This window comes from Oculina patagonica, chromosome 9, assembly GCF_052425735.1.
Source record: "Oculina patagonica isolate OP01 chromosome 9, crgOcupat, whole genome shotgun sequence".
Lineage (NCBI taxonomy): Eukaryota > Metazoa > Cnidaria > Anthozoa > Scleractinia > Oculinidae > Oculina > Oculina patagonica.
The window spans coordinates 18,671,422-18,682,898 of NC_135766.1; the positions used below are offsets into that span (position 1 = coordinate 18,671,422).

Sequence of the window (11,477 nt, forward strand, 5' to 3'; positions counted from 1 at the left end):
TTGATGTTGGGTTAAGTCCTTTTTCTTTCACCAAGTTTTCAAGCTTTTTTCGTGAATCAGGTAAAAAACTTTCTTTTCTTTTTAAAACTTGCTGAATTTTTTCTGCGCCGCGCTCTGAAATCTTTTTGGTAGTTTCTGCCGTTTTTTCAACCGCTTTTCCCACGGCTTTTTCAGCGGCTTGTTTGGCAACCTTTTTTGCCTTTTTTTCCCCTTTTTCGCAAATCGTTTTCCTATTGCCATTAGAGTATCTCTTATGACCCCCGTTCCTTTGTGCTGATATCTGTATCGACCTCTGTCGTAAACTCTCGTCCACTCGCTTGGGTGATTCATCCTATACTTTGTCAAAAAAATCATTCGTATTCTTCAATGAAGATGCTCAAAGCGACAGGTTGATCGTTCAAAAAAAGGTCATTTCCAAGTCCGTCACTGATTCTGATTCTTATCGAGTTAATTCGGTATTTGTTAACTGGATGCCACAAGAGTCGACGAGGCTCTTTCGAAAATGGATAAGATATTTGAAGAGTCGATGTTGACAACGTGTACAAAACATCGTCTTCAATGTTGTCAACAGCTCTTGAAACAAGGTCGCAATGAACATAAATCCAGTCTACCCCTCTCGTCAAGTTTGGAACATGATCGCCAACGTTGTTTGCATCGTTCAAGATTTTTTTTTCAAAACCAATAAGATCTGAAAAATTGCCTTCTCTTAAATCAAGCTCGTAATCCTTTGCAATCAAAATTGTGACTCTGTATGTCGTGGTATAAAAATAAAGTTCAAAAATGTCTTTTGAATCATCAGTTTTTCCTGTAAGAGTTTGAAAAGCGTCGTTCAAGTCTTTGTAATCATACATTCCATCAGGAATGGTAACATCAATCCAGTCTGAGTCACTTTTTTTCCTCCATTTAAATTTGTTATTGTTATATTTTTCTGAAACATTGTACCAAGAATAGCTCATTGTTACAAGCTCGTTCATTGCCGCTTTGTACCTTTTTGAAGGGTCCAAAACAATTGGGGGTGTAAAGTGAATTTTAAAGTCATGAGGTTCATTTCTTGCATCACTCTTTTTCGCAATCGCGGAGTTGAGCAAAAGGTTAAGATGTTTCATCCTATATACTTATCAAAATTTGTTTTTGCTTCTTTTGTTGTCAGCGCTTTTTGTTTTGTTAACATTTGCAGCAATAAAACTATTTGTCTGCGCAACTTTTTTGAAGTGTTTCCTGCCTCAATTGAACCGAGGCTTATATAAAGCCTGTCAACAAGAGCGTTTACATCAACAACACCACTCCCCTCTTGATCGGGTGGTTCTTTTTCAAAAACGGAAGAAGATTTTGCTTTCATTTCTCCACTTTTTTCTAAAATTGCGTCTCGGGCTTTTTGTATGTCTGGAATAGTGTAACCGTGATATTTTGATTTTGGGCTTTTCACGACATAGCCGGGGTTGTCTTTATTTTTCGTTAACATGCTGTTCAGCACCTGCAAATCAGTTGATTCTGATCCCTGGATTCCTGGTTGTTGTGGTGTTCCCCATTTGGCTCGTTCAACCGACTGAGACAAATCTTGCGAGGGTGTAGCATCTCCATTTTTTGCATCATCACCCCCTTCTGCATCATCATCACCTTCTGCATCATCATCATCATCATCTTCCTTTTCCGCAAGAGGTGGGGCTGGTGATGATGTTAATGGTGGTGATGATGTTGGAGTTTCGTCTTCGAAATCTTGGTCAGATTCAACCATCGAATAGTCAGGCACTTCTGGTAACGGCGGCGGAGTTGGCGGGGGTGTTTCTTCATCTGGCATGAAATCTTCACCAAATGGGTTGTAAAGATCGAAATCATCCAGGTTATAGTTTGGGCCTTCTTCAGCATCAGTTTTCATTTGCGTGGTAAAGGCGCGGTCTAGCCTTCGTGTCAGCGGTTTAAATACCTCCTCACCTGAAAGCTGTCCGAATTCTTTTTCAACCGCTTTGTTTTTCATTGCAGTAAGTATTTTTTCATTTTGCTGCTCAACAGCGGCCTTTTTTTCAGCAAGTGTTTGCCATTTTTTCATCGACATCTTTTTGCGTATATATATAACAACCAAAAAATGAAGATTCCGAATTACGATCCTGAGTTTTATTCACAAAGTGCTTTCAAACAAAAGCATCCAAGCATGCCATCAGACACCTTTCGCATGCTTGTTTGTGGTCCAAGCAACTCTGGAAAAACAAACATTCTTTTACACATGCTTTATGAGCTTTTGGTTTACGACAAGATTTATCTTTGCGCAAAAAACCTTCATCAAGAAAAGTACCAGTTGATTCTTGACGATTTTGAAAAAAGAGTCAATCCAGAAACAGGTTATGAAGTCATTGAAGCCTCACAAGAGGTTCCTCCGCTTGAAGAGCTGACAGATGATAACCAAAAAATTGTCATATTTGACGACATGGTTTGTGAAAGCAATCAAAACGAAATCATCAATTACTTCATAAACGGGAGGCATCGGCAATGCAGCGTCATTTATCTTTCTCAATGTTTTTTCAAAGTGCCGAAAAATATTCGTGATAATTGCAGCCACTTTTGCATTTTTTCGTTTCTTCCAAGAGAAAATAACCGTATTGATGATGAGCTTGGTATAAACAGAAATCTGCTTAATCTGGCAACAAAAACAAAATTCTCTTTTTTGTATCACGACAGGCCAAAAAAAACTACGAAAAAAAATTTTGACGAATATATATAAATGGGTGCTTTTAACGGAGACACAGGTCATCCTTCAGACAGCTCATCAACAACTGGCCCTCCCGGCCCCCCTGGCCCAAGAGGTTCGATTGGCCCTGCTGGTCATAAAGGCGACACTGGCCCCCAAGGCCCTCAAGGTCCTACTGGTCCTGCTGGGCCTCAAGGTTCTCGTGGTCCTACTGGCCCCGCTGGCCCGAAAGGCGACACTGGTCCTCAAGGTCCCCAAGGCCCAACTGGCTCAAGAGGTTTCGTTGGTCAAAAAGGCGATAAAGGTGACAGCGGCCCAACTGGCTCTACTGGTCCTGCTGGTCCACAAGGGCCCCAAGGTGCAACTGGCTCTGCTGGCCCCGTCGGTGCAACTGGTCCTGCTGGCCCTGCGGGTCCAAAAGGTGAAACAGGTCCAACTGGTCCCGCTGGGGCCACAGGGCCTGCTGGGCATACTGGGCCTGCTGGAACAAAAGGGCCAAAAGGAGATGCCGGCCCAACTGGTCCTGCTGGTCCACAAGGTCCCGCTGGCCTAAAAGGTGACCCTGGACAAATGGGTGTTGTTAATCAAAATTTGGTAATGAACGACCATTCGATCAAACAGCTTGCAAATCCTGTCGGAGACCAAGACGCTGTAAACTTAGTTTCAATGCAAAAGTATGTTTCAACTCACTCAATTTCTTCAGGAGTAAACGAAAATTTGTTTTCACATTTGTTTTTTTCTGCATCTTCTTTTCAAGGTGTTACAAATGTTAACTCATTAACAGTTGTTGACAATTTTACCTCTGGTGTTCACTTACTCAAAGAAAGCGCTTTTCGTTTTAATTTAGTAAAATCTGGAAACAGTTTCAATTCAAGACTTAAAATCGGCCTAACCGGGTTGCCCTCTGGTGATTACACTCTTTGTGTTGAGTTTTTCTTCCCAGAAAGTGATCTTAACTGGAGTTTAAGTGCTTCGTCACCTTTTGGAAGTAACACTGTCAATTATCATACAAAAAGATTCAACAATCACACGCCAAAATATACGAGAACAATCATTCACTCACAAAAAAATGCGTCAAACAGTGACGATAAACTTTTTATTGACATAACCAATCCTGGTTACTCGGGGTCACAAGCAAGTGAGCAAGCTTATTTGATTGCTTATGGTGTAAAGGGTTATCAAGCGGACGTGCCAAGCGATGTTTTTGAAAAGCCTTTCATTATTTCAAGTGGAGACCTGGTGCTTGAAACGAATATTGATATGAATGGGTTTGAGTTAAAAAACTATTTTCCAAAAATAACAAATTTTGTCATAAACGGTTTTTATGATGGAACCGATGGTACAATTACTCTTGGGGGCCATTTTCACCCAAGTTCTGTTGTTTTTTATTCGGTTAAATTTAATTTTAATTTAAATTACTTTATTATGCCCGTTGATGGAAGAATTGAAGAATGGCAGTTTCTTATTTTAAGTAAAAAAGATGATAATGTTGTAAATGATAAAGTACAGGTGGCGATCAAGGTTCAAACAGAAAATGGTGCAAGGGGGTCAGCCACACGCAGTCCAACCGTTTCTAATTTCCAAAAACAGGACCTTGTTTCATTAGAAGCATCAAAAGGAGACAAAATTTTGGTCGCAATTTCAAATAAAAACGAAGCAATAAATACAAAAACAGGTTTGTTAAATTTAATAATTACCGGTAAATATTAAGACGTACAAAAAAAAACAGTTTTAAAAGAGTCAATTTCCTGTCAAGAGGTTTGCGACAAGCTCTTTGTCAAAAGTTTTCAACTGTGCGATCGCCTCTTCTGACAATAAAATCACTGTTTGATTGTTTTCTTTAGCAATTTTATTATGTTGAAAAGTTTGTAAAGGGGGTCCAATAAACCTTTTAACTTTTTTTTTCCCACTTGTTATCAAAACTCCAGTTCTTCCTCGGCCCATCTTGATGTATATTCCAATGTCTGCAAATGTTCAATTGACATGAAGCCGCGAGCGGCATGCAAATTTGTGCGTGGGTGCCGGGGTTTACCCGAATGATATTTTTAGACGTTAGTAAGTTGTTTACATTCCTGTGTGCTTAAAATCTGAGTTCTAAGCACTCTGGAATGTAAAATCTATTGTTTTACACGTGCACAACTATTGTTCTTTTGATTTAATGCACGTGATATCAATTATGACTCATTGCCGTCTAATTCAGTGTGGTATTTGTCGAATTACGTTGAGAGCGTGACAGTCACGGGCTTGTTTGAACATGTCAAGGGCTTGCCTGAACATGGTATGCAAATTTTGTTTTTTTCCGCGTGGGTAAACAAAGTCGGGGAATTTACCGTGACTCATTAACACTTGTCAAAAAACGCGCTCCAGCTGTGATAAAAGCGTCTAATTCGAGGTGGTATTTGTGTGACTCCCTCTATACTACTGCCATAATGAACTCCGTGACCTCGAGGCTGACTTGCTTAAGATGGTCTGTAATGATGTCGAAATAGAGCCCGTCCTTCAAGAACTGACTGGAGAGAGGCTACCAAGCGGCGCTAACACAACGCCAGATGCTCGCCTAGATATACATGCCCGGGGGTTTTGGGAGAAGCAGAGATCCGCGTTCTTTGATGTGAGGGTGTGTCACCCCAACGCAGATTCCTACAAGGACCAAACCCCCAAGCAGATATACCGTAACCATGAGAATGAGAAGAAGAGGGCTTACGCAGACAGGGTTCTTCAAGTAGAACAGGGAACTTTCACTCCATTGGTGTTTACATCCACCGGAGGAATGGGCGAGGAGTGCAAGAGGTATCACAGTAGGCTTGCAGAATTAATCGCCGCAAAGAAAGGGGAGGATTACGCAACAACGGTGTCTTGGATCAGATCAAAAGTCTCATTTGCGATCCTCCGATCCGCCTTAATCTGCCTAAGGGGATCAAGAACTGTAAAGAGAAACAGGAACATTGACATTTATGATATGGACTTTCAAGTAGAGAATTCTCGTACTGCAATTTAGATCGAATATTTTTTTTTTTTTAATATATAGTTCTTCTTTTATTATTGCTCTCGAAGTCGCTTTTACTATTTTTCTACATTTTTAAAGACACTGTTTTTATTATTATGTAAATAATATGTTTATATATAAAGTTCTTATTCGAATAGTCAAATCATTGTAATTCTTTTAGAAATTGGTTAATAAAGTGTTTATTATTTATTATTATTATTATTATTATTATTATGTTCCTTACGTAATGTTTGCTTAAAGTCCTTAGCGCCGAGACCAAACCATGGTCCTGGGGCACTAAAGGGTAGCCAGTTTTTAGCTTGACAACACCCTCCTCAAAATATGCGCTGTACCCAGCAAGGTTATCTTCTGTAGTTCACTGATGCTTATTTGGCCGGGGATTCTTCCAATATAACTCTCTAGTCCCTTTTTGATAGCTCCAAGTGCTCCAATGATAACTGGTATCGTTTCCGTTCTCATGCCCCACATTCGGCTTGTTTCGATTTTTATTATTATTATTATTATTATTATTATTATTATTATTATTATTATTATATTCCATATTTCCACTTGTTGTGAAAATGCACAAAAAAGGAATAAATGAACTTTTTATCAAATCCAACCTGGAACCATCTTTATCACATAGACATGTATTTGTACAATCTGAATACGTTTTTGACTGATTTCCTGCATTACGACCTTTCCTTAAGCGTTTTAAGAATACTTTAAAGCCCAAATTGTCGAAATGCTAAGAACGTTACGCTGTACCCAAAAATAACCGTTCTTATTAACCCTCGTTTTTTTGAAACAGAAAAGCACGATTTGTTTATTTTAACATTCCATAAGAGTTCTGGCATGATTTTCCATTAAATTTTGCTATTTTCGGACTTTCTAAGAAAAAGGTAAAATCCAAGGCGGCGAATCCAAGATGGCGGCTCTTATGACGTGTATCACACTTTGAATTATTTGAAAATAGTCCTGTAGAAACCTTCGTAACGTTGTTAATCAGCACTTACTACTGTTTTATTTTAACAGCAAGTTTAAATTCTAAGCGTAATCTGGAACCTGATTTTCTTGAAGATGTAGCTTGTGGTTGATTCTACTCAACGAATCCACAGATTTAGTGAGTAGGACTGGGATGGAGCGTGTCCTGTATTAGCACTATAACCAAAGTCATATTCAGTTTCACTCGTTCCCAAATCAACAAAAGAAGCAGAGCCAGTTTCTGTTATTCCAATCCCGTGATCAGCACGCGCACAACTGCTTCCTCCTCCACCAACCATCATCACTGATCCATCACCACCACTCCAGTCACACCAGAAGCCGATCTTGTTGGCGCTTTGGATGTTTCCACTGCACTCAGCCTGTTGAAACCCGTCTGTTGACTTGTACTGACCGCCATATTGAACCGTACAGCTTCCCAGACACTTGTCACTGGCCCAGACTTTACCATTTCTAAAGTCACCAAAACTTGTGATTTTCGATCGGAATGTTTGTCCAGCCAAACAATTACCAGTGGTCTGTAACAAAGGAGTGTGACTGGGGTCATCACTGCGCGTGATCTTAAACTCTTTGCCGCTGACCAACCAAAAGGCTGGCGAGATCATATCAGCGTTGATTGAAGGACTATATGTTGTTCCCATGGCAACCTGTTGGTCATACCACCAGCTACCATCGTCCAGCATCCAATTTTTGTTGTCGTTGTTTGAGAATCGGGCGATTAAAGTCCATCCTTTAAGATCAGCTGTAATATCACAGTACACCTGATAACAAAGTAAGTGTAGATTTGAAAATAAATTGCGTCTATTCTTACTTGTAAATGAGAGTGGACTAAAGTAAAATAAGACGTATCTGTACTTTATGCTAAGGTAACCTCGTTAAGAACAATTTCGTTTAGGTGTCTCGTTTTGCTATTAAACAAGTAGAATTTCTCCTTAGTTTTCTGTATAATTTTTAAGCTTTCTGATGATAGTCCGTCAATTGATTAGTTAAGGAAAAATCCGTAAAAATTCTACTCAAACGAATAGGCACTCTTTTTATTTCTTTCAAAAATGGTAAATTTCATTTTTAAAATGTTTGGTGGAGATTGTTCTTTTTGGATTAAATGGCGCCCAATTAATTATATAAAAATAAGTCACGCCAGTCAATCCTTTTAAAAACCACAGCCGGCCCAGGCGTTGTATGCGATCAATGTGACGTATAATGCGGCCGATTGTGTAACTCTGGTTCTACTGTTTGAGACATATATATATATATATATATATATATATATATATATATATATATATATATATAATAGGAGCGGTTACACGGGAACCTTTTACCGTGGGAAATTGCCCTTTTATCACGGGAAACGGTTTTTGGTAGTGTGACCGACGATTCCCGAAGTAAATTTCCCGTGTTTAATATCCATGGATACGTCAAAAAGATCACACAAAGCGCCCATGACATTAACCGTGGTAAGTTGCAATGATGTTTTGATGCCCAAGGTACAAGAGCCAATCACGATGCTCCGTTTGACAGCAACACGTAACCGCAAAGTTTCTTCGCAGCTTTCATTCGCGCCAAATGACAAACCCGCTCGCGCCGGTATGAGTAACTGTGGCTTTGAGACTGTGAATATGTCGGAAATTCGGGCAATGCTGTTTGTATTTTATGCATTTCAATTGATTTCTCTACCTATTTACTAGACCGGCTACTCAAAACAGCGGCTAAAATCAAAATAAATTTTATTATTGTTAGAAATTCGAATATGCATGGTGATTTGTTCAATATTGGAGTTCTCTTCAACCGCCAATATAATACAAGACAACGAAAAGTAAGCCAATTTTATTTCAATTATTTTCCACATAGAGTATTTAGAGCAATTTTCGAAGCATTCTCATACATTGTCTTTCGGCTGAAAACGTTAACGCAATCGCCAACATCAATATGTCACGTTGATCGAATACAACGTCTGGACCGCGCAAACAAATAGGTTCTAAGAAATAGACGTTTATTTAGTATTTACCACGTCCAGTGACTCTCTTCTTCATCCATACCACCTTGTGGTCTTATCGCGTGCACTTTTGTGCTTTTTTCGCACATCTTTTCTCAAAACAGCTGTATGTATATATTCCGACAAGAGCTCTCATGTCTACAAACATCTACAGTCCCCAGCGGAATGTAGAAACTCATTTTCTGCGGAGTCATTCAGCATCTTGGACTCCGCCACGACCAAATTCCAAATAAAAATCAAGAAAGCTTTATTAAATAACTGGGAGAACCCCGCTTTAAATCAATGTTTTTCTTACTCTGTTCGCGTTCTTCTGGTTTCAACATAATAATATATTTAATTTCTGGTATGTATGCTTGTCAGAGCAAACTTTTAACACCTGTTGTTAAAAACTTTATTAACACCTGTTGTTAAAAACTTGTCTATTAATTTTAATATTCAAATAAGGCCAAATAAAAAACAAACAAACAAATGTTTCTCGTCCCCGTCCGCTTTAAATTTTTGGGCCTCTTCTCTTTTTTTAATATTTGTTATTGGGAAAGTTGTAACGAATAAAAAACAACAGGCGTTACTCCTCAAAGTACAAAGAAAATTCTGTAAGACATGGATTTTGTCTGCGTTTAAATAGGAACTCACGCCAAAATTTATAAGCCTCGGCACGCTAGGTCTTTACTGGAGAGCTCAGGATTTATTTTGCAAGTTCGCTTCTGGAGAATTTGACGATAGAGGAAATAACAAAAAACGGCAAAAAAAAAAAAAAAAGGCGCCCACCCGCTCTCCTTTTTAAAGAAATCCGGACGAGAAACATTTGTTGCTGTTGTTTTTTTTTACTTGTCCTAACTGACGATGACAGTTGGTTCTTTTGAAACATGTCAAAAGTTAAAAGTTTCGTCTTTTTCTAAAAAGTCATCATTGCTGCTGGTAAGGTCTTTTGGCAAAAATGATACACGACATAGCAATAAAATTAATGTAAACGTACAGTAATCTTAAGTAGCTTTTTCACTTAACAGGTGGTATATTGCTGAATCACTTACGGTATAACTGAAGGCGTTCGTGATCAGTTCGTAGCTTCTGGGACTTTTTGCGGAATATTTAGCAATAACCTCTTCGCAGGGACTCACTAAAAGTCATAGAGACCAAAACAAATGATCCTGATTAAAACATCATTACTTTATCAACTTAGATTGTAGCAAACGCACCAGCAATAAAACTTAGACGTTGAGTAAACTTAAATTTATTCTCGACGACTGAAACTTGTGACTTGATTACCAATGGTTTCTAGGACATTTACTAAAGAAATATATTACACTAAGAACCGAAATAACGGCATGCAACAAAGGAAATACGATAAACGAAAGAAACGACATATACCTGACGATTAAGATACGCGGCGAAAACGGAGATACAGCATAAACGAACGTAGCTTTCTTTGAAGGTTAGCAAACTTCTCTTTGCAGTAAAACAATTTACATAAAACGCGCGAAAGACGGGACTATATAGAATATATATAGAATATATAGAAATTGCTATATTTAGAGAAGAAGCCACATCAGCGCTAGCTGGTTTTCATGCGGGTCCTCTGTCCAGGTCGAATTGGAATTTGGAAATGTTGGTTTTTCAGGAGGGAGGAAAACCGGAGAACCCGGAGAAAAACCCTCAGGAGCAAGGCGAGAACCAACAACAAACTCAACCCACATATGGCACCGGGCCGGAATCGAACCCGGGTCACATTGGTGGGAGGCGAGCGCTCTCACCACTGCGCCATCACTGCTCCCCCAAGGATAGAGGTCAGAACATGGATAGGGCCACAATGCTCTACCAATGCCCCTCTCAGCCCTCTATTTTGTGGTAATTTTCTTCTATCATTGAACGCAGGGAACAAGGATCGTCATGTCGCAGGGACAAAACTGCTGCATGTACCTGCTTCATTTACTTGCGAACAAAATATAATGCATGAATGTGTAATGTTTGCCCAATTGTTTTATACAATAAAACATCTGCTTTCTAACAATAGCGGCAACCATTACACGTCATAAAATCCAAAATCGCGGCGCGCGGAAACTTTAAAAGCGATAGTCTTATCCACTTTCTATTGCTATTAAATGTTATTTCTCCCTTAGCTTGTTCTGTAAAATTTTGAATTTAGGCATTATTTCAAACAATTCAACGTCAACTTGTCGTAAGAGTGGAGGTTCTCTTTTAATCCCATAATTAGCCTGCGTAGCTGGCGGGAGTCGAGTGCGAGTGCTTGCTTCGAGCGGGCGAAGCCCGCGTGCGTGACCCGGCCCGTCTCAAAGCAAGCACTCGCACTCGAATCCCGCCAGCTACGCAGGCTATCCCATAATCCACCCCTGCTCCTAACCCCATAAAAATGAACGGTCCCTTATGTTCGTGCAGCCACTGAATATAGTGTTGCGTGTTACCAGTCAAGCATGCGCAGGAAATTCCTGTACTGAAATATTCCTTCTCCTGTTTCCTTTCTAACCGTCTTAATGGCTTAATAAAATTGAAGCGGGTCAAGCACTCAATTGTTCGTACCGTAAGCTTAAGCTGATATCATTTTGATCGCTAGTATGGTCTAGTATGTAAGAAAGATCGGTGTCGAAGTCATTTAAAGTACGACGCCATTTAAAACCTAATGCACTTATATCCTGCAATCCTTTATTCAAGCTACATTTCTCTCACAAACTGATGGCCTCGACAGCAAAAGCGTCATGACCTCAGCTCACTAGACGGCATTAGCGGGTACTTGGTTCAGACGTCTTTTCTCGGGAGCGCGCGACCAGAGGAGTACGTCTGAAATACAAGCTAAC

General features: G+C 39.6%; 1 protein-coding gene across 2 annotated transcripts in view; it reads right to left on the reverse strand.

Annotated features, from left to right (window-relative positions):
- Positions 1–6,213: 6,213 nt before the first annotated feature.
- Positions 6,214–11,477, reverse strand: part of LOC144666335 (uncharacterized) — an 84,345-nt gene continuing 79,081 nt past the window's right edge. The window contains exons 4-5 of one of the 2 annotated variants that reach the window (XM_078527744.1): positions 9,699–9,784; positions 6,214–7,432 (exon numbers count right to left, since the gene is read on the reverse strand). In XM_078527744.1, coding sequence (XP_078383870.1) covers positions 6,773–7,432; positions 9,699–9,784 — 746 coding nt within the window. In that variant the 3' untranslated portion in view covers positions 6,214–6,772. The remainder of the gene's footprint in view (positions 7,433–9,698; positions 9,785–11,477) is intronic. The other variant, XM_078527743.1, reaches the window with a different exon arrangement.